The sequence below is a fragment of the Stegodyphus dumicola genome, chromosome 10 (assembly GCF_044657685.1).
Source record: "Stegodyphus dumicola isolate Sdum_Otavi_A_Nest chromosome 10, ASM4465768v1".
Taxonomy (NCBI): domain Eukaryota; kingdom Metazoa; phylum Arthropoda; class Arachnida; order Araneae; family Eresidae; genus Stegodyphus; species Stegodyphus dumicola.
Window position 1 is genome coordinate 75217845 of NC_140777.1, and position 25126 is coordinate 75242970.

General features: G+C 33.6%; 1 protein-coding gene across 6 annotated transcripts in view; it reads right to left on the reverse strand.

The window, feature by feature from the left end:
• LOC118185262 (uncharacterized) overlaps window positions 1–25126 on the reverse strand; it is a 170939-nt gene that overhangs the window by 15412 nt on the left and 130401 nt on the right. For 4 of the 6 annotated variants that reach the window (XM_085825083.1, XM_085825088.1, XM_085825084.1 and 1 more), the window contains exon 2: window positions 18781–19085. In XM_085825083.1, the coding sequence (XP_085681209.1) occupies window positions 18781–18964 (184 nt within the window). In that variant the 5' untranslated portion in view covers window positions 18965–19085. The remainder of the gene's footprint in view (window positions 1–18780; window positions 19086–25126) is intronic. The other 2 variants (XM_085825086.1, XM_085825087.1) reach the window with 1 other exon arrangement.

A 25126-nucleotide genomic window follows, 5' to 3' on the forward strand; every position in this document is an offset into this window, starting at 1 on the left:
TTTGTAGAAACTTTAAATCCAACTATTAAATTTATTTTAGATTAAGAGTTTAAACTCATAATTTTTTTAAAAAGCCATATGAAAACTTTCGTTTCAAACAAATAATAAATTGTTTAAAAACTAAATTTTTAAGCAGAAAGCTGGAACATAAGACTGAGGAACGAAATGAATAGGAAAGAACTGTTTGCGATCAAATTTCGAGTATTTCTTAGATATATAATTTCTTCAAAATATGAAACACAATATCGAACAATTTTATGAGGTATTTTTGGGGCCAATAATAAGAATATTCTTCAAATATGGTTGAATCGCAGTCTGAAACAAAGATTTTTTTTTCAGCTATTTATCGATCTCATAGGAATTGAATGAAAATATTTTTCTTTGTGTCTTCGACTTTTACTGAAAAGTAAAACTTCAGTAAAAGAGAGCAAAACTTCGAAACGTTAGTGATTTAACAAAATTAGTTTACACGAAAAAGTTTGATATAGGAAATCAATGGCAAAAGAAGTACGAATTCAGGACACAAATATTTGTGTTTGTTCATATTTCATTACATAAACTAATAAATTTCTTTCCGTAAGTTGAAGTATAATTTGTTGAGTTTGCAATATATGAAAAGAAGGACTTTGAAAAGGAATATAAAAATTTTCTTTATAAACTTACTTCTCTAATAACTTTCGGTTATAATATAGAAGATTAATTTTTCCTTTTCTTAACCCTGCCGTTTTCTGTAAAGTGGTAACCTTTTTTTTAGATCCTAATAAATTTATTCAAACTTTTCAGATAGTTTAAGAACTTAAAATAACTTTGCATATTGTTTCCCAATTTTGTTATTTTTGAAAATTTATCCTCTTAATAATTTTTGAGAGGCAGGTAACTAAACAGTTCTATAGTCTTTACAGAAAAGTTTATAGTTAGAAGCATGTCTGCTCAGCTTAGTTAAAGTTCCGAGCGGCAATTTTAAAATTCAAAAGATGTCTGTGTTTGTTTCAAAAAATGTCTGTGTTCAAAAAGATGTGTGTGTGTGCACATAAAATGCATGTGGATGAGAACGAGACTACTCCCAGTCGGTATAGTGGACAGGGAAGCCTACTGCAATACGGAAGCGTCCGGGTTCGAATCCCGGAGAAGGCATGGCTGTAATTGACCGTCATTTCATGGAAGGCAACGATAATCCATCGATTAGGTGCTTTGACAATAAAGTGGCCGCCACTTAAGCCCTCAGTAGGGGGCCAAGCGTAAGTCAGCTAAGTGCCCGCAAATGGGGGGGGGAGGGACTGGAGTCAATAAAGAAAAATATGCAAATTTTTTAAATTGCCATAGTGAGAGAAATTCATTTTTTTCGTAGTGGTGGCATTCAGTTAAATCTAAGAAACGTTTATAAAATGGTGCCTTATTTAACGAAGGCTATTAAAAACGAAACAGTATGCTTAGATCTCATCCATCATCAACGCTGAATCATTCACAACAGCTGAGCAACAGCAGACAATATGTCTTCAGGAATTTCTCTTCGAGAATCTTCACCTTATTATTCTTATCTCGCTCCTCCATTTTCACACCCTTATACTAGTTACCCTTCGCAATTTTATTCCCTCCGTTTTTTCTTTGCTTCTTCATATTGCTAAATTCTGATTCTAACTCAAAGCAAACAAAAGAAAGCCCCCTCAAAAGCCCCTTTTTCAACGAAATTATTCCAATTTAACTCCAGACCTAATTTTTAATTCAAAACTACCTTCTGACACAGCCACAACTCACATGAACTTAATTGGTCAATCACATTTTCCCACAACATTTTCCGAGCCAATTATAACCACGTAGTGCATTTTCCCACAACATTTTCCGAGCCAATTATAACCACGTAGTACATTTTCCCACAACATTTTCCGAGCCAATTACAATCGCGTAGTACATTTTCCCACAACATTTTCCGAGCCAATTATAACCGCGTAGTACATTTTCCCACAACATTTTCCGAGCCAATTATAACCACGTAGTACATTTTCCCACAACATTTTCCGAGCCAATTACAATCGCGTAGTACATTTTCCCACAACATTTTCCGAGCCAATTATAACCACGTAGTGCATTTTCCCACAACATTTTCCGAGCCAATTATAACCACGTAGTACATTTTCCCACAACATTTTCCGAGCCAATTACAATCGCGTAGTACATTTTCCCACAACATTTTCCGAGCCAATTATAACCACGTAGTGCATTTTCCCACAACATTTTCCGAGCCAATTATAACCACGTAGTACATTTTCCCACAACATTTTCCGAGCCAATTACAATCGCGTAGTACATTTTCCCACAACATTTTCCGAGCCAATTATAACCGCGTAGTACATTTTCCCACAACATTTTCCGAGCCAATTATAACCACGTAGCAATTAAAATTAGGCACCGTACATGTTTTCTATTCTATTCTATATTCTTTCATATATATTACTCAAGAAAGGCGAGTAAAGTATTTTTCTCATCTCTTTCGCCATGGGAATTCTTCAAGATGAATACAAGCTTCGACAAAATGTCATTAATTCTCAAGAAAATAATGCACCTAGTAGAAGATTGTTTACCCTTTTTTTAAAGTACAGTCCAAGGAACATTTAAGCAATAAAAGGAGCCATGCTTCATGTCAAGTCTTTGTTTACAAAGCTGCTGCATCCTTTTACCTCCTACAACGAAATAAATTTTAACCTTCCTTTCTGTGCTTTCAGAACCTTCATCCGTAAGAAGAGATCTTTTAAGCACTGTCTGAACCTCTAAGTAACTCCATGTTGTTCGTTTGCTCATTAACGAAATAGAAGATATTCTTTCTCTGCAGCAAACATGCAAGACAAATACGATCACTTATTCCCAATCTAATTGTTTAAAGTTTACTGGCTCCTGCATTTTAGCTCTCAACCACTATTTTCTCGATGTTTGCTGTCAAGGAATCCACAACATCTAAAAATAAACCTGAAGCCAGAATCCCCCAGTTCCCCTTCCACAGTAGATGATAAAGGAATTTCTAAGTTGAGAACTCTTCAGGAAAGTTCTGAGTCTAAACAAGCTGAATGAATCCTTCGTTAATGGACTAGAGGTTTGCAAGTTAATTCAGAAGAAACTACAAGAGCTTATGTTTTACTTTGATATCTGAGTTTGCTAGTAGTGTCGGTGGAAAATGTACAAGTCTTCCTTGGGAAATATGTTTGGTTTGGTATTTAGCACAGATGGACTTGTCTTCACGCTTAACACTGCATTGTAAAGTTGAATGTGTCTTTGCGTATTTAAAGCATTTAGGATCACAGAAGCAACCATGTTGGCTGTGAACCACGTATTTAAGTTTAAAAATAGTTTTGCTTTCATCGGACCTCGGAAGTTCAAAGCAAAAGTGGGGTAAGAATTTACATTATGCATCCCTATCGTGAGAAGGAAGCTTTTTTAATTATCTTTTAACGTCTTCAGCTGTTCAAACTAATTAAAAGCAAGATCTCTATCATACTGAAAATCAAAGATGGCTTTAAATAGTCTTTGCAACTAAAGCCATGACATTGTCTTAGCAAATGCTTAGTAACAAACCCTTGATATGTATCCACTTACGGAATATCGCATAGTCGGAAGTTGGAGTAAATGTCCAAAATTGGAAATACAGGTTTTCTCAAAACAAAACAAACAAAGAAGCAATGCAAACTGGGGGATTATGTTCAAATGTTCAAACTTGTTTAAAATTTGCAAATTTGTTTTGTCAGGATCCGGAGAAATGTAATGGAATGACTAGAAGGAGAAAGTTTTTTTTTTTTTTTTTTTTCATTATTTTTCTTCTCTCTGCGGTTCATTCTGTAGGACTGGAGCAATTTCAATGCATCATAATGTAGTTTACATAACCTCTGCATTGTGAATTAAAATGCTTGTGATGGTTTTGCTAATACTTTATGAAGTATTTCATTTAATTTTTCAACTTTTCAGCTACATTGTAACAATTGTAATAAATTTTTATTTCTTTAAGATTCAGTTAATTGTGCTGTGTGCAATCAGGACCGATCATTTAGGTATCAAAATGGGAAAGAAAAGAAAGGTTGTGTATGAAGTAATGCTCCTAATCACACATGATTTACATATAAATGAGAATGAATGGTTTCAAAATATGCATAGTATATCACGTGCATAGTAATGTGAATTTTACAATTACGGATGCAAATTACTTCTATCTACTGAAGCACATTTTCAGCCGACACAATAGCAATGCACATTGTTTATTCCTTTTTTGCTACATAAATACATAGAATGAAACAAAGTTGGTATCCTATAAAGACAATCTTCAAGAAATTTCATTTAAATACTACAAATAATTCAAGTGAAGCGCCCAAACATTATTTGCTTCTTTCTTCGATTTGTGGAATGTTTCCTTGTAGAGTCATTAGGATTTCTTTGGAGGACAGAGAGATGAAAAATTAGTCTTCGCCGGGACTCGAACCACGGACCTCTGGAGTACCGACCCAGCGTGCTACCGTTACACCACGAAGGCACGCTAGTGAAGTGGTAGAAATATCTTATATACTTCCCTTTTTAAGGTTTTAGGTCCCCTAAAACCCTAGTCGCCAAATCCTGGGTGTGGAGAATCATCATCCACAGCCCTTTTAGTTCGAGCGCCACTTGTAGAGTCATTAGGATTTTTTTGGAGGCCAGAGAGATGAAAAATTAACAAAGCCTTCGCCGGGAATCGAACCACGGACCTCTGGAATACCGGCCCAGAGTGCTAAATTTACACCACGAAGGCACGCTAGGGAAGTGGTAGAAATACCTTAAAAGTGTGTGATTATGGCAAAGCCTCGAGGGCTATCTGCCTAAGAGAAGGGATGCCTTCGTGGAGGACTTTCTAAGGGAAACTGGCTCGTATACACGTTACACATGGGGAAAACCACGAAAACGCCCATGCAGCCAGCCCGTTCGCGGGATTCGAACCTCGGACCGAACTACCAGTGTTCAGGGCTCAAAATTATAAAAATAATTATCTTATGATTCAGTTAAAATTTGCAAAAAAAAAAAACAAAAAAAAAGTATGTATAATGCATATAAAAACAGATAAACAAATCTCACACTGTCTGTTATATATATTTATTAACCTTTAATTAATTTTGCTGGATATTTATGAGAATTGTAGGCCCCAAATTTCCATACATTTCGATAATATTTATGGTTAGATGAGATTTATCTGAAAAATATGTTGTTTTATAGTTCGTAAAGAAAGACACGAACGACTTGAAAATAGCAACTTATTTTAAATTACACGGAAAATGCATATAAAAACAATCCATTTGTTTAATTAATTTTCTATTAACCATACAAAACCTAACACATTACACAATTCCGCCTGGATAAGCAAAAATAATATATGAATTAAGAAAATTGAATTTACAAACCAACATCGATTACTGCACGCAGTTGAAATCTTTATATAAAAATCAGTTTATTATGGCTTTTGCATTGCGTTTATATATATATACCACATAATATACGATATTATTTACTATGAATGGTATTATGTAAAAACTAGATTAATTAGATTATTAGAAAGCTTATTGATACACGAAGCAAAAAAATTAGATTATCTTTCTTCTTTACTAAATATTTTATTAAATTTTTAGTGATCTCTTAAAACACTTTAATGCAAAAACATTTTACAGTCAGCTGCATAATCTCAGCAAAAATATTCGCATATTTAATGAACAGTATGTGTAACTGTAAAAATTAGTATCCTCCCAAAGTAATTAATGAACAGGATTTCCAAATTTTTTCATTGCAAACGTCAAGATTGAAGAATTGAAAAGAATGGTGTTAAGGAAAGAACAATTAAATTTACGGCTTGAATTCGAAAAATTAGAAAGTACATATCTCTCTCTTAATTAAAGTTCTCTCAAGAGAGGTTTGACTTTTAGCGAATGTAAAAGAATAATCTAAATAGTTTAGAATGTCTTCTAACTTTAGAAGAATCGGGATGTCGCTTTTTAGTTCGAAAATTCAATTACTCTCAAAGGATAATTTTCTTAATTTTCAAATGAAACTCGACGAAATGATAATAATTGTGTTTATAATACCTGACCCATGCCCATCTGAGGCGCAAAGTGCTTGGTATTGGTAATATACACCAGTTTAAAAAAAAGCTGTAAATTTTATATTTTGAAGGGAAATTATTATATTTGGTTTAACTTTCGTATTTGAAGAATCATTTCTACAGATTGTTTTTTCTCCGAAGTAAATGAAGGATTATACCCCAACGGCTTCTGAATGGGAAGCCCTGAACAACTGATAAGTCTAATCGTTAATTGATAACTCTTTTATAATTGCAGATCACAATTTGAAATAAAAACAGCTGCGTTGTCTGGTCATAAAAATTCTTTCTTAAAATATATTTGATTTGTATCCGTCATTAGCAAACAGTAGAAATTAAAAAATAAAATAAATGCTTTTTATAATTAAAATAATCGTCTGCTTCTGGCTTTGACTTTAGCTGTTGCCAAATATCATTTTGTATTCCATAGAAATCAATGAATGAAATTAATATGTGATCTGACTTTTGCCTGTTCTTAATTATAATTTATTGCCAAATAATAATTTTTACAAATCATAAATAAAGTTGTTTTTAAATTGAAATAGTAATAGTTAAAAAAATCTGAAAGCTTTCCAATTTTATATTACCACCAAATGGGCGTTTTTTAATTTTTTGCGTGTTACCTTTATTTATTAAATATCTCTTTCTTTGCACTTATACCATAAAACTCAATTCCTAGCAATGTCACAAAATATTTAAAAAACGTATATGTTTAGAATTTCTCATGCACATTCTCGCGTGTTGGAGATAAAAGTGTTTTTTCTTTTTTTTCATACAGTATTACCATTGCTCATATTGTCGAGTTTGTTAATAAAAAATTCGTTAAAGATTACAAAATATGAATTAGATAATAAAACAAATTCCAAATGTGGGCTTCCAAATGCTTATATTCGAGCGGAGGGCTACGTTATTCAGAATTTGAAGTCTCTATGTATCGTTGTTTTTTCACAATGCGAAAAACATGCATACATTCATGCAGATTCTTCATTATTTCATTTCTTTAAATATATTTGGTGGCAGCAATTTGGAAAGTAAAACACCGTTTCATAGCGAATGACACAAAATGCCAAAACGAAATTAATAGCCCTTCTGGGCTAATTGCCCAAGAGTAATATGAAAACTGCAGCTTACAGTTTAACAGTTTAAAGAATTTATCATTGAAGCTTAAAGTTAAAAAAAGATATTAAAAAATCAAAACACGTATAAAATCCTGTGACTGAAAAAAAATTGCAATCTGAGAAATATTTTTGAGGTAAGCAATTATGATTGACCTACTAATTTAAGAAGCTAAATATATAAAATATAAAATCTTATCATTAAATGAGCTGCTGGAAACCAACCCCCCCCCTCCCCGAGGAAAAGGAAAGAAAAGAAAAAATGCTGTATTATTATTTCGTCGTAAAATAACACAATGTGGAGACGCGCATCTGTTCAGCACAGAAAAGAATCATTCAAGATATAGCTGAGCCTACAGGACATGATTGCCTTGCGGCCTACCTGCACCGCATAGGTATTTCAACCAATTCTATTTGCCCACTTTGTGATTCTGGAGAAGAAATGGACACGGACCATGGAGGTAGGAAGTAAGATGGAGTCGCCCTAAACAAGTTTCTCCCGTACCCTGCTCTGAAGCACCGGCGATCCCTACGTGGTGACCAAAACATTGGGTCATTTACCATTGAGTTCTATGGGATTTGACGCGTTCGGGTGTAAATATTTTGTAATTACGTCGCAAATATAGATATAAATGTATATATTTTCTTTTTCTACAACACTTCAGAGTCCTAAGTATGTGAAAACATATTTTAAACAACATTTCATTCTGAACGGAATTAAATGCTATACTTTTCACAGGACAGTTTTCTCAAAATGGTTTAATTTGAATGAAATATTTTCACAACTTTTCGTTAATTACATTAGAAAAAAAAATTAAGGTAATTCGGATTTATTCGGTTAAGGTACAAAAATTAAGATCAAAGTTTATTGTATTATTAATATTAAAATTATGCATTATTTCTTTTCTATTTATAGAGCTTCTTCCTAAAATACGTTCTTAAATATGACATGATTTTTTGGCTTCTTTTAAATCGAAAAATGTAAGTCAATTTATAATTAATGCTCTATTCGGTTCATTTTAAATTAGAGAATTATTAGGAATTAGCGAAATACTTTAAATAAGTATTTTGTTAATTCCTAATAATTAAATAGGTATTAAATAGTATTTGACTTTCTCTGAACATTTCTGAAAGGGAATAAAATAAGTTTTTTTTTAAAGTATTATTTAAAACTTGTAACTGAGTTATTATAAAATGTAAAGGGAATAATTCTTTTAATTATACTTATCAGATTTTTTTTTACCCTTCATTTCAACAATACATATTCCAAAACTCTTTATTACGTTCTTAAGTGCGCATCTCATAGCATTTGCTTTACAATACCTTTTAACAGATTGCTTTCCAATACGAACAATTCTTGCTTAAATAGTTTTATAACGTATTTGTCAACAGGATTTCAATTTATGTTTACAATTCAATATTAAGGTTATTATATATTTAGATAACATTTATAATCATTATAAATTAGATACATTTAATCATTAGATTTCTTCACAGTACTTTCACAGTTGTTTATAAGTGAATAAATTCTTCATTTCAAATACATTTATAAATAATTTAATGAATATTTAAGTATTTTGTCAAAGGCAGATACATGCTTTTTGCAAGCACATGCATAAATACCCATACATATTTCCTATTTATCATTTCCGGCATGCGCAAATCTTTAATTTCTGTGCATTCACTATATTTTTCGTGTAAAGTAATTTACACTAATTTAGCATACACCCGAAAGTTTTACATAAAAAATATATATGAATATAATTTGAATGAAAATTATAAGTATTATTTTTAATACCCACTCAAAGGTCAGTTTTCTTCAAAATTCCTCCACGATGGCATCTCTCTTTTTAGGCAGATAGCCCTTGCATGCGTTACTCTATTTAATAAAAACTTAATCTGACCTATGTGCCTAATTACAAATATTTTAACATACATAATTTTATATTTACATTTAGCCATCAAGTTTCAAACTTTTCAAATCTTCTAGAAAATAAATTAGATCTCTTTTAGCAATTTTCTTAAAATCTATATTTTTGTAGTGCAACTGCTTAAAATTTTATAAAACAAATTCATAATCAAAATCGCTGTTGTTAGTTATCGAAAAATAACCAAGATGTGATTTTTGCGTAAATGTCAGTAAACTGTACAAATTGCTATTATCCATCACACTATGAATGTTTCTTTCATGCGAGAGTGTCCCTTTTTCGATTTCTATGGAACTGTCGTGTGTCGAAATACTATCAGAATCTTGTCAAGGGAGCTTCTGAATGTAAACAAAGAACACCCATCTGGTGACCCAAGCTTCAAAGCAGTGCTTCACTTCTAGCGCGGAATGGCCCCTCCTCCGTTTCCTACCTCCATGACAAGGACCATCTACTCCGATGTGGGGCTCTTCGTGGTTCTGAGTAGAGGGAGTGCGAGGCAAGGATGCTCTTTAGGCAATGATTTTTTGTTGAATGTTCATTTTGACAATTTGTGATAATGGTCTTTTTGTTCTTAGTTCTATTATTTGTAACTTTTGTTTATAAAATTTTAGCTCTTTGCCAAGCCACTGCAATTCCCTCAAATGGCAATACTTTCTATTTTACCAAGACACCAATTCCGAGGAATGGATATAATAAACACTTCAAAGAAGACAGTTTCTTCCATGAGCTCGAAAAACGGCCATTATGTTGAAAAAAATTCTAACGAATTAAAATTTTTGTGCTCTTTTTCAGCTCAGAGAAAAAAATGTAACGATGCAATGTAATGGCTATAGTAATAAATAAAACTAAAACCATTAAACAAGAAATATAAAATTAAAAAAAATTATGAAACTGAGGTAGTAGTGTTTCGTCAAATATAATTAAATTTTACAAAATTTTTAAAATTTATTACTAGGCGAAGTTCAAAATATCATTTTGTAGCTATTGCAACAATATGCTTTTTGTTTAAAAATGTCTTTATTTTGAGGGAGTAAATGTTTATATAAATTATCAGCTAAATATATTGTAAATTATGTCAACTAGATACGCTACTAAATGATAAAAATTCATAAGAAGGGTAGTATTTTTAAGTCTCAGTTTGTTACAGGTTAAGCAAAGTGCTGTTATAATTTGTAAGGTAAATCGAAGATCTTATGCCTCAGGGAAAGCAATAACTCCTAGATATGCCGATTTCCATCTTGGCTGGAATACTACGTAGTGGAGTATAGAAAAATAAGTTATGAATGAAAATGAAAAATGGGAAGACTGAACTACATACATTTCTAGCATAATAATAATATCCTTAGTAATAGTATGGCAATAACATTAATACGGCTTAATAAGCCGTACATATTTAAGAGTTAAGCGCTTCAACAATGATGACAACAATGGCTTATATATTCACAGAAAACCTCAGGTTTCATACAAGCTTCAGTATATTAATCTATAACTTTCTAAGTTCGTTTTTGCATGCTTAAGTCTTTAACTCTGTTGCGTAACATACTCTATGTAGACGATAAGTTAAACTCTATGTAGACGATAAGTGACCTATCTCTAAGTATAACAAAAACTTGGGAAGGATGTGAAGATCTTTTATTTAAAACTAAAATAGATGAACAGAAAGCACTCCTGGTGGTTACACCTCCGCCAGCATTTATGGCAAGAAACTCAAAAACCAGTAAGTCTGATGTAAAGCTTATAGAGTCTCGTTCTTTTGTGTACCATAAATTAACGAGCTCTAAATGAAGTATGAAGTATAATCTCCAGGACTTAGTACAACAGAAAAGTCAGAAGAAAGGTGTAAAGAACTAATATAATAACATTCAATCCAATATAATTGCACAGATCGCTTCCACTTGGGCTTAGATAAAGCCAACACTTCTGGCGTAGCTCATACAAGTAACCTTGAACTTGAAATAAAGAGTAACTAAATTAACCTGACGGCTTACAGGATAATTTAACGCGCAGGAAGGCTCTGATTCGTAGAAGCCGGCGTAAACCAGCTCAATGGCTAGAAGCACTCAGCGCCACACATTCAAATCGCTAGTAATTCAAAATAACAACATGGCCTTCAAGCAGGCATAACACGCTCTAAAAATCCCCTTCACTTAAATAGCACTTCTTTCTACCTTAATTTGAATACACGCGTGTAGCACAACACGCATTAGTATTCTGGCAGGAAAGCGTGGGTAGAAACGAGAACTGAAAGGAAAGTTGCTTTAAAAAATGTTAATTGTTAGTCACAGTAAATAAATCCTCACAAGCTTATATTTAAATAAATTAATTGCAAAGGCTACACGGAGCTATTTAATGTGAAGTTCGCTCAGAAATTCGCCAGCCTGGATTTCTGCTATCGACAATTAAGATCGAAGACAGTAACTAACACTACAAAAACCTAGTAATTTGGCTATTACACGCTCTGTCATAACTATCTCAAACCTCACTATAAGTACATAGAAATAATTTGCATTCTGGTGGGAAAAACGGAAAAAGAGAAGTGACAGTACAGATTCAAAACATAAAATTACTGGCCATTTAAGTTAAAGGAACCTCATACATGTTATGGTCAGTTTTATCTTGATTCCAGCACCCTTTGATTCAAGTTACCAAACATGTGGCTATAATTTCCGTTTGGAATTTGACCTTTCTTCATCTAGTATGCTTCCTAGTACGTGGCTCTAAAAATATCAGAATTATATCTACTGATAACAGTTTTTTCTAGTATTTCATGTGAAGAATATCAAATGATGATACTCGAATTTTCTTCCTCTTACCTTATATTGCGCAATCGGTTGTTATATTTGTACGTAAACACATTATAAAGATCTTTTCTACGAAAAAAATGCCGTGGGCACTAAAGTAGATTTTGGAATTGAGTTCATGAACTTCACATTGACCTCACATTTAAAGATAGGAACAGAAGTGCAAATATGATCTTTGAAGTTATATCTACGGGAAAATATTTATCTTCTAAGATAATGTAATGAAAACATGTTTCTTTCATTACATCAATTAAATGAAAAGATGTTAAATAGAAGCTATCAAAGATGCAACCTTGAACTGTAACATGAAGACATTGCTCTAGAGAGACTACAAAATGACCTCTGAGACTTATTTTTATGCATTTGGATATAATGTTCAGTTATTAACAGTAATAATAATATCAGTAATAAAATTAATTAATTAATATTAAATTATCCAATATTGTTTTTACTTTCTCGCACGAAGTAAAGGATATATTGTAATAGCGGAAAATTTCGGGTGTCATATTTTACCGAAAATATCCATTTTAACCGCTCTCGAAACCATTTGAACGATGTTTTTGCGTAACATCTGTACAGAATAAAGGACTATCTTTGCCAAAAACGATTGTAAAATGGATTTAAAATGGATTCAGAAGGGAATTTTTCTTGACTTTTGTACGTGCGTACGTATATATGTATGTATCTCGCATAACTCAAGAATAAATAGCCGTACAACGTTGAAATTTTGTGTATGGTACTGCTATAACATGCAGTTGTACCCCTCCCATTTACGTTGCAATCGGCTGCACCAATCGTATATAAATATCTACACATATGTACATATATTTACACTCTGTTACCTGGCTTGGTGAGCTTAGTATTTTAATTCTTATATGTTGGTAAATTGTGCATATTTTGCTTTAGAAGTGATTGATTTAGGTGGTTTTTATGTTCTGGTTACGGGTTCTGTGCCTTTAGTTAATCTGCAAGCAATAGTTGTAGAATTATCAACAATTTAAAAGCTGTTTAAGTGCGGTTAAGCCTAATTTGTAAATAACATGGCGGGCATATTTGTTTACATTCGAAACAAAAGAATAGTAGATTTGTTGCCAATCTAAAGAAACTAAGCTTAACAACAAAGATAACGCCTTCATTTATTATTGCGAATTAAATCATGCTTAACCCTTTCTGGAATTTTTTCGAGGAAATAAGTGTTTAAGATATACTTCGTAATTTTTAAGATAGATATTGTGAGTTTTTATGTATTTTTGCCTTGTTGCGAAGTGAGAACCGAATTAATTGAGTGAGAAATATTGAATCGTCTGTGAAAAACTGTTTCTTTTTTGTTTTGTTTGCTTAATTTCTTTAGTACATCGTTCTAGATTTATTATAGTATTTGAATAGAATTGTAGGATAATAATTGTAGGATTATAAACAATTTAAAAATTGTATAAGTGCTACTAAGCCTAACGTAGACGCCATTTGTTTACATTTGAAACTCTTTAGTAGAACAGTGAATTCAGTTTCTGCATGTTCAGTGTCCTTTTTGCCGAGTGGGACCAAAAGTAAACTTTCCGTTTTGTGCATCAAAAAGTATGCCTTCTTGCTTGTTTTTGCATAGAAACTAATTTTTATTGTACGTTTTTTTTTTAAAAAAAATTTTAACCGTATTTGGTGCTTTGTGCTTTTCTATATCTTACAATTTTTAATAAAGATGTTTTGAGTTTTTATGTATTTTTGCTTTGTCGAGAAGCGAGAACTGAATTAATTCATTAAGAAATATATCTCTAATGAAGACTGGAGGAAATAAGTTTACACGAAATTCAGCAAAAAATGAGGATAATTTAATAGGCTATACAAGGAAGTCATGGTGAGTCCTCATGAGATTTTTTTGTTTTAATCATTAATATGTACTGCAATGTTCATTAATAAATTTAACTCGATTTTTAACTTCATTTAATATAATTCTTCGTTTATTGCTATTTTATACAAAATCACAATTTTATTATATTTCTTAAACTTATAAATTATGCATGAGTTTATTTTACTTTCTTTATCAGAATTCTGTATGGATTTCAAATTTTGTAAAGTTCTTTTATATTAATCTAACCAGTTATTATGATTTAAATCTTTACTATCATTTCCATTTTCGGCTTCCTTATCAGAATACAAATCAGCTTTGAGAGTATTTAAGATGAATTTTTTGTGTTGTAAGATAAGATAGAGCTTGCTTTTGCCTCTCGAGGCCGTATTACTAAGTTTCACTAGCTCTGCTGACAGATTATGATTCTTCGGTTTTTCGTTATAGCTGCTGGTATTTAAATTATTACCCCGGTGAATAGTTTTGATCCAACTTCACGTTAAATCAATTGTGTAGCTTTTGCCTACTGGACTTAGCTTTGAATTTCAATGGACTTAGCTTTGAAGCTTTTTGAAGCTAACTGTTACTTTAACCAGTTAACTGTGATTGACGAGTATACTTGTCATGGAGAAGCGGCACGATTTTGTGTATTGACGAGTATACTCGTCATGCGTATAAAGCAGTGTAAGCAACGCGCGTATAAAGCAACGCAATAGAAACAGAGAAAATAAAAATAATAACAAAGAAACCGGAGCTAGTGATTGATTATAATAAAAAAAATGGGTGGAGTGGATATGAGCGATGGAATTATCATAGCGTACTCCACAGCAAGAAAACGACTCAAAAAGTACTACAAAAGATATTTCTCCATTTCTTAGACATTATGTGTCTGAATGCAGTCATATTATATAAAAAAGTAATGGAACATTATGAACTTTTTGCTCGAATTTATTGAAGACACTTTTACGACGTATCCAATCGAAAGAAATAAATCGACACAAACTCGGCCATTTAGGCCTAATATAAGCCAATTAGGTGGGAAACATGTTCGGGATTATATACCCGGAACATCGAAAAAAAAAAAAAAAAAAAAAAAAAAAAAAAAAAAAACCCTACGCGAAGGTGTTCGCATTGCTACAAACGTAAGATCAGGAAGGAATCACGTTACTGGTGTTCGATTTGCAAAGTTCCATTGTGTATAGCACCCTATTTCGCTGAATATCACTCCACAGCAGGAATTTAAGTTCTTACTTTTATATGTATAATATTATTGCGTTTTTAGTTTAATATGTATGTAATATATGCTTATGTTAACCAAATAAGTAAATACTAGTAATAAAATTTTCAATTTTATAAAATAAACCCATCTTTTTCATCCAATATCTTACCACCGCAACTTACTCTGTGATTGACGAATATACTCGTCTTGGCTCGATTCTGGCGACACAAAACGGTGCGCACTCTTAAACGAGGGCGCCACAGTTAACTGGCTAAGTTACATCGCCCCAAGTGGTGGCTGTCTGTAAACACAAGTCGTGCCTTATGTTCAAATCCTGATTTTTATAAAATGGTTTGGCTTAAGACCTTTCCAAGACTCTGTCGTTACATTCAGACGCAGCGATAATTCTCTCGAAGTCTGTTAGGAATTTGATACCAGTTTACGCTACCAAAGAATATCAAATTCTATAAGTTTATGCATTGCAGTATTAAATACTTTCAAATCCTATATTAAAAGCTGACCAATAATAATATAAGCTATGGTTATATAGTTCTAGTTATCTTTGGTTATAAGGTTGTTTATGTTAAAGAATCTTAAAAGTCTTGATAGCCATGTGACTTTGATTGTATATCATTGTTCAAACCTTATGTCTCAATGCGAAGAATTGCTCTGAAAATCTTTGTTCCTAATTTAGTGAATCCAATGCATTATTGAAATTGTTTGGACTCCTCTACCTTGCCATTTGAGTTTAAGTAGCCAACAATTATGCCAACGTCTGAGTACGGTAAACTGAATATACTTATTAGAAATGTTGTACTATAAAGAAATATTTTTTTACTCATATAATATATGCAAAACGGTTCTGAAAACATTTCATATTTCTTGAACATAATCACTGCCATGTTTAATGTAGGTGAATCACTGCTTCAGGAGCTTTTAGAAGCTTTCCGAAACGAAAACGTTTAGAAACAAAAGAAAATACAGGGGTTGGACAAAAATATGGAAACACCTTTAAAAAAACATGTTTCTTTGCTTAATATGGTGTAGGAAACCCGTTGGCATCCAAAACAGCTTGCAGTCTTCTCGGAATGGATAAATACAGTTCCTGTATGTTTGCTAAGGGAATATTATACCATTCTTCCTGCAAAACGGTGGCAAGTTCAGATAACGATGTTGGCGGTGGATAACGAAAACGCACTTTCCGTTCCAATGTAGACCACAAAGGTTCGATAATATTCAGGTCTGGTGACTGTGGTGGCCAGGGGAGATGGGACAACTCATCCTCGTGCTCATAAAACCAGTCCTGGACAATGTGAGCTGTGTGAACAGGGGCTTTGTCGTGTTGGAAGACACCATCACCATCGGGGAACAAAGTTTGTACCATGGGATGAACTTGATCGGCCAAAATGTTCACATAAGTCTTGGCAGTCATGTGCCCTGACACAGTTATCATGGGGCTAGCAGAGAACCACGATACGGCTGCCCAAACCATAAAAGAACCCCCGCCATGTTTCACTCTTGGCAACAAGCAGTCTGTATTATAGGCTTGAAATGGCGTTCTCCAGACGTAAACTCGGCCAGAAGTGGGAAAGAATGTGAAAGAAGACTCATCAGACCATATTACTCGCTTCCACTGCTCTATAGTCCAGGCTTTATGACTTAAACACCACCTTATCCTGTTGCGGGCATTAGCATCACTGATGAGTGGCTTCTCAATGGCAGCACGGCCAGCAATTCCCTGTTTATGAAGCTTCCTTCTAATTGTTTTGGTACTCACAGGGTTCGGTAACACAACATTCATTTCAGCAGTAACTTTTGCAGCTGTGGTCTTCTTATTTTTCGCCACAATTGCCCTTAATGATCGTCTGTCACGATCACTCAGGACTTACTTTCGTCCGCGCTGTGATTTAGCAGATGATGTTTTTCCGCTTTTCAAATATGCGGAATAAATTTTCGATACAGTACCTCTTGAAACACTAAACACCTCGGCTACCTTTCTTACGGAAGCACCTACCATACGTGCTCCAACAATTTGCCCACGTTCGAAGTCTGTTAACTCTGACATAATGCAATGACAACCTCACATAACAGTACTCCGACAACAACTGAACTGTTTAGCATATTTACGAAGTTGTATAGGTGACGTCAGTAGTCAAAAACGCCAGCGCCACCTACATATTTCATTAAAATCAATCTTTCTTTTCAAACATGCATTTCATAAGGTGTTTCCATATTTTTGTCCATCCACTGTAATAATTCTCTGATTGATACCATACTTACTCTCGCTCCTCTTTTATATCTCATTGGCCTATATTGAACTTCTTACCAACGTGGCTGTCTCCAAAGATCCTCTCATAAAATTGTTGTTGTAGTGACTAACTCGTTTGTCTGATATTAGAACAGAACAAGCCCACGGAATTCATCGTGGTAAGTAGGCAAGATTGCTTTTGTCATTGGCATGATCTTTGGGCATTATAGAGGTGACAGTACGGCTTTGTTCAGTTCCGCCTCAAATTTTGAAGAATAGCACTCCAGAAGTCTCCGATCCCTCTTCATCTACCACCAACCTCTTGAAATGACTTTCGGCTCGCCGCACATTTCGAGTACCTCCACGCCGCATAGATACTATATATTTACAAACATCCGTGCCTTTTCCGGGATTCAAGTCTGAGCCCTTGGGTACGGCAGTCAGAGTCACTAAGCACTATCCCAGTTGAGTTGCTCATAAAACTGTTAAGTGATAAAAGATTTTCATCTTTCTACTAATGCCTGCTGGTCTTTCACTGTGTTTCAGAATCTGAATTCACTGGGAAGAATTCACTGTATGAAACATTTTTGGAACTCTCCATGTGAACGGACCTGAGGGTCTCCTGTGCCTTTTCCCCTGCCATCAACCTCACGAGAGGAATTTCGTTTCGCCGTATATTTCAAGTGCCTCCATGCCGCAAACATATTTACAAACATCCGTGAATTTTCTGGGATTCGAACCCAGGCCCTTCAGTACAGCAGTCAGAGTTACTAAGCACTATCCCAGCCAAGCTGCTCATAATGCTGTTGACGTCACCAAAGATTTCCTCCATATTCCCTTTTCATCCTACTATTACGAGTAATGCCCGATGGTCTTTAAGAATCCAGTCTCTCTAAGTATTAAAATATCAGGTAAGTACTTCCGCTTTCTATTCGTGCTAATGTAGTGGTTCAGTCACCACTTGTTACGTTTCGCTTGGTTTATGTGTTTACTGCAAGGACCCGAGGGCTACTTGTCTGAGGGGAGGGATGCCTTCGTGGAGGACTTTCTAAGGGAACTGGCTTGTATACACGTTACATATGGGGAAAATACGCAAAACGCCGATGCAGCCAGCCCGTTCGCGAGATTCTAACCTCGGACCGAGCTACTAGTGTTCAGCGACTTTACTGCTCGACCGCTGGTGGGGCTCAGCTGTTAGGTGATGTCATATTTCATTTACGGTAACGTAAATGAAAGACATACCTCGATGTCTGAAGATTAATTGCATGATTAGACAATGCTGTAACGGTCCGCTATGGTGTTTTGAGGTTTTACAAATGTTTTACCTTTTACGGTGCGTGATATTATCGTACGCGCATAGCAAACCTACAACTTGCATGTTATTAACAACATGACCGGTTTCCTCAAGTGAAGTAGAAGGTATTAATAAAGTAAAATTTTTAACATTGAATCTAGCCGAGTAAGTTATTTTTATATAAAACGATAAAAGCCAGTTGGAAAAGTTCATAAAAATATGAATAGCAAAACGTTACCTCTAGGATTATCCAAAAAGCTCAAAGATGAGAGTAAAGACTCCTTAAATGGATAAAAGGTATCTTTTTTTGTCAGCCTCATTCTGTAACTGTCGAAGGCGGGATTGACATCTTCCTGTAGAGGATACAGGTAGGCCGTCTGAAGACATGCTATGAAAGATATTAGATGCAGAAGAATTCCCATGTCAGGGCAGGGGACGAGAGGATAAACAGATGATTTGAAACTGGACAGCGCAATTTCCTGGAGCAAGCAGAGGACACAAATGACTTTTCTGCCTAAATGGGAAGTTACCTGACAATTTCTTCTGAAAAGGAGAAGGGAGAAGAATAAATAAAGAAATAGAGATGAAAATAGAAGTAACACGTAATGTAAATATGCACAGGTATCAAAAGACGAATGCTCTTCATAATTTCCATATTTGAAATTTTTTTAAGGTAGGCCAAATTTACATAAGTTGTGATCGCTGAAAGTGTTGATCTAAAAAAGTACTGATCTAAATCTAAAGTACTGATCGCTGAGTAGACCGTAACTAAAAAAATGTCCAGAATAATACATATAATCATATTTTTGTTTGTGTAACTTCTACAATTTGAGAGTGCTTCAATTTGTTTACATTCGCAATTGTACATAATTTTGGAGATGTTAATTTTTTTATTTAATATCGCTATGCCATATATAATCGATTAATTTTATTCTTACGGGAGAAGACCTGCATTCATTTGCCATATTTTTTAATTCATTTAGAAATGATACACGGAAATAGATATAATAAATTAATTACAGCAGTAATTTTTACGTGGACTTACACGTTGCTTCTCTCTAAAGAAAACTTTAGTGTGTTTCTCTTATTCGTGAGCAAACTATTTTTTGAACTCATATATAGATATATATATACACTTAAATAAATATATATTTTCTGGCCTTTATATCATGTACATTCACTGTTCTTATTATATATTATTTTTTATATTATATTATTTTTATATTATTTTTATATTGTCTTTGATTTGTTTTTACAAAGTTTGCATTATTTATCTTATTTTGTAATCTTCTATGTTTATTTCTACTTTACTTTGAATTCGATTTCATAATGACAATTTCCAATGTTTAATTTTTACAAATAATATAGAACTCAAATGCATAAACATGAAAGTGTCGGGGACGGTTACTCGGGTTAATTAGGATTTCTCTACAGTAATTGCTTTTTACTCCAAATTGAATTGACTAAAATGCTTCATAAGAATAAGTTCTTTGAGTATCAGCATTGGATCATAATCCCTTCTATTCGTGGAAATATTTGGCCTGACTAGAATTGCCGGTTTGGCTTTAACTTATAACTCGAGTAAAGACGAAACACTTTCGTATTTACGTATTTTTTTCAATTATTGTTCATTGAACGGGAGTTGGTTTGTTCCCCTTGAAAAGTCAACTAATTTCCGATCAATGACAATGATTACATGTTTTTAATTTTTCCTTTTACAATTGAAATTTTATTCTTCATGATGATTTAACTCCAGTCCCCGTTAAAACATTATTAACATTTTGCTTTCAAATTGCTTCAAAACATCTTTCAAAATATAACTTACCAGTATGGATTCACTCTTTTAAAATAATTCTACTTTAATTAAACTTAGGAGATAATATAATCAATTAATCAATACTATTTAGGAAATAATTTAATAAATAAATATATATTATATTATCAATGAAATGGTTACATGCATTTAATTTAATTCTTGCCTTTAATTTATTCTTTTTACAAGTGAAATTTTGTTAGTCATGATTTAGTTCCAGTCCCCGTTAAACATTTTTAACAATTTACATTCAAGTTACTTCAAAACATCTTTCAGAATAGAACTTACTAAGTATGGATTCACTCTTTTAAGATAATTCTACTCTAAATAAACTTAGGAGATAATATAATCAATATTATTTAGTAAATAAATTATATATATATATTTAAGTACTCCGCTCTTAGGAGCATTACACGGAAGAGAGGGATGCTTTCGTGGAGTATTTTCTAAGGAAAACTGTGTAATATTTTGTTATTTATTAAATAACTATATTTATTGTTGAAGTGGCAACGCCATATTTGTATTGTGTAACCGTTGCTCAGCAACAGAAGAAATTGTTTTAAGATTAGAATTCTGAAGTTTTTACCAGCTAGTAGTAGTATAAAAGTTTTGCCGCTAAAGAATTTCTTCAAATTATCTATGTCCGTGGACTAGAAATAAAATTTGTGTTCTAGTAAGAGGATTGCCTGTTTTGTCAATCACTGCAAAATACATTACAAACATTACACATGGGTAAAACCACGAAAACGACCATGCAGCCAGCCCGTTCCCGAACTTCGAATCTTGGACCGAACTACTAGTGTTCAGTCTCTATTACCACTCAGCCTCTCGTGGGCAATCATATACATTTTGAGGGAGTTTTTTTCCGCGAGTGCTATGGGCGAAAAAAAGGAATTAAAGCAATATTTTCTCATGAGTATTTAGAATATATTTTTCGAAGTCTCTAATACATCTATGAGGCCATTGTGTATAAATGCATGGACACTTGATATATTTTTTAAACATGTTTTAATATTTTCTGTTTTACCAGGGTGTGCTCATATTTTTCCTTGATAAATATCTTTTGGATATAAAATAAATGCAATTGCATCAGGCACAACAGCAATACAAGGTCTACATCAATCTGTAGACGTTAATGATTATTAAATTCAGCATTGTAGTCACTATTGTCATAGTTTGGGTCGGATGGTGAAACTCGCACTACGGTTTATTTATTTTATTAGACAAAGCAGACGAGATGCTTCAAATATCTCCTTGAAATATTTCAGTACTGCTTTAAACACTATTGAAATGCCGCCCAGACGGTATATTGGTTAGGCGATACTACTGCGGTATCGAAGCGCCCAAGTTCGAATTCCGAAGAAGGCATGGATATTTGTAAATGTATAGTGTCTTTGCGGCATGGGGGACTGAATTTCATGAGCTTGTTATGATGTTACTGTCAGACAAGTGAGATAAGTCACAACACAGTACTGAAATGATTTATTCCTGAACATTGCCTAGTCATAAAATAAAATAAAATATTTCTTTTTAAGGTATAATTTACTAAATAACTTTTCTGGGGGAATTTATACTAAAGTAGAATTAAAAGAACCCTTAGCAAAATCTTCAGCCACGTATTACTTTAATAAAAATGTTAGGAGTTAATATAATATTTATTAATGTGCGAATCCGGAGAAGACTGTCATACATCTGTCATACATTAACTGTCATACATCCTACTTTAAAAAAATCTCATACACCCAAAGTCTGCTGGAAATTTAATAAAATACATGCAATTCAGGTACTTTAAGGACATTCTTAACCAGTTGGAATGTGTTTATTAACTTTAAATTATGTACTTGCCTTATTTACTAGCAACTAGAACAGTTTCAACTGTTCCCCCTATATCACCCATAACTAATACATAATTTACGTAATGTTGTATCCAATATCACCTGTCTAGAGAAAGCAGAAATTCGAAAAGAAATTATTTTGATATTTTACTCCTATTAAATACTGATTAATAATGCAAACCTTATTCAAAAGTGAATTCTACAATTCAATTGTTTTGAATCAACTTTCGTATTAATGAAAACAAGCGTTGCTTTGTGTATCCAGTGTCGAATGAATTAGTTTAAATTATTGTAAATGCATTATGTGGAGAAATCGTTTGTTTGCTCAGTTCTAAGGCTTGGATTGGATTGGAATATTCAATTATGACAAAGCACACGAGGGCTATCTGCCTAAAGGGAGGGATGCCTTCGTGGAGGACTTTCTAAGGGAAACTGGCTCGTATACACCTTACACATGTGAAAAACCACGAAAACGCCCATGCAGCTAGCCCGTTCGCGAGATTCGAACCTCAGACCGAACTACCAGTGTTCAGCGTCTTTACCGCTCGACCGCTGGTGGGCCTCTAAGGCTTGGAATTTAAAAATAAAAGAAAGATGTTCCATTAAAGGTACAATAAGTTATTTGACTTCATACGCTTTGTTTCAAATTTTGGGATTTAAACTCTCAAACTTTAATTTTACCATCTTGGGTTAGTTGAAAAGTGAGAAGAAATTATTTCTCTTTCAAAATTACGCATTAATCTGTTCTACGGTTTTTAAAAGAATTTAAATCTGAATATTTTAGATTACATTCTACTAAAATAGATTACGTATTCTAAAATTTCAAATGATAGTAACAAAATTAACTTTTCAAAAAATTGAAAATTTAAAAATGTAAAACCTTTGAAAATGATTCTGTCCCAGGTATGTAATGGATAGTTTTAGAAACATGTTACTTTAATTACTATAAAACTACAAATGTTCATAAAATTAATCATCTGCACATATAAATTACTCGTAAAGGAACTTTAATTTGTGCCACTTACTGAATTTTAATTGTTGTCATTATTAGCAAAAGCAATAGAAGTTAAAATGACTAAAATTGCGTTTAAAATGCTCTAGGTTTTTAATCAGTAACGGATTGATTTGATTTGAAAAGTAAATTAAAGACATTACATCATATCGAATGGCAACAGTATAAAAAATGATTCCTTCTCAATCCACGCAGGTGATAAACGTTTTCGCAGCAAATACGTAATTTTATCAAGACGTAAATTTAGAAAACATAATAAATGTAGATTACATAAATACTTAACGTACGTAAATTTAGAAAACATAATAAATGTAGATTACATAAATACTTAACGTACGTAAATTTAGAAAACATAATAAATGTAGATTACATAAATACGTAGCGTATTCGGAAACTAAGTACCGTTTCATTCTAGTGCCGTCGCAGCGCTGTGGTAGGCGTTCCGCGCATGCGCACTAGTCTTTCTTGTTCACTGACTTTCAATTGTCGCCATTTTGGTTGCTCTATGTTGTGTTTTCAGTTTGCTGTGCACATTCAAAATGTTTAAGACAATTAGTTCTCCCGCTGACTGCGAGATTCGTGCCTTGATTAAATTTATGAACGCGAGAAATGTTAAACCGGCCGAAATTTATCGTCAAGTGACAGAAGTTTACGGTGAATACGCGATAAGTGATGGAATGGTGAGAAAGTGGGTAAGAATGTTTAAAGCAGGTCGAACAAATGTCCACGCCGAGGCTCGGAGTGGTCGGCCTTCTGTTGTCACCGATGATTTGGTAAGGAAAGTTGACGAAGCAACTCATGAGAACAGACGCTTCACAATGACAGCTCTTTCAGAGGCATTTCCACAAATTTCACGTACTGTTTTGTTCGAAATTGTGTCTGACCGCTTGAATTATTGCAAACTGTGTTACCGATGGGTTCCAAAAATGCTCACTGATGTTCACAAAACAAAGCGACTTGGTAGTGCCCTGACATTTCTCACGCGGTACAGTGATGAGGGAGAAAACTTTTTAAACCAAATTGTGACAGGTGATGAAACTTGGGAGTGTCATTTCACACTAGAATCGAAACAACAATCGATGGAGTGGAGACACACTCATTCTCCGAAAAAACAAAAGTTCAAAGTGACAATATCATCACAAAAAATCATGTGCACTGTCTTCTGGGATAGGAAAGGCGTTTTGCTTACTGAATTTCTTCCCAGAGGTGAAACCATTAATGCGGCACGATATTGTGAGACTTTAACAAAACTAAGGCGTGCCATTCAAAGCAAACGAAGAGGAATGCTCAGTAAAGGAATTGTGTTGCTCCATGACAATGCTCGGCCCCATACTGCTGGTGTCACTCAATCGTTAATTCGACAGTTTCATTGGGAGCAGTTCGACCACCCGCCTTACAGCCCGGACTTGGCGCCGTCCGACTATCACTTGTTTCTGCACATGAAGCGCGAGCTTGGTGGCAAGCGCTTTGGATCTGACGATGACACGAAAAATGCTGTGGAGTCGTGGTTATCGAAACTGGCGGGAAGTTTCTTTGACGATGGTATACAAAAACTGGTCACCCGCTATGACAAGTGTTTGATCATTGGCGGAAACTATGTTGAAAAATAGTTTAAGACATCTTTTTTCATGTAAAAATAAAATTGGATTCGAAAAAATTGTTTTACTATTTTTTTTTTTTTTTTTTTTTTTTCAAAACGGTACTTAGTTTCCGAATACGCCTCGTACTTAACGTACCTATATTTAGAAAACATAATAAATGTAGATTACATAAATACTTAACGTACGTAAATTTAGAAAACATAATAAATGTAGATTACATAAACACTTAACGTACGTAAATTTAGAAAACATAATAAATGTAGATTACATAAATACTTAACGTACGTAAATTTAGAAAACATAATAAATGTAGATTACATAAA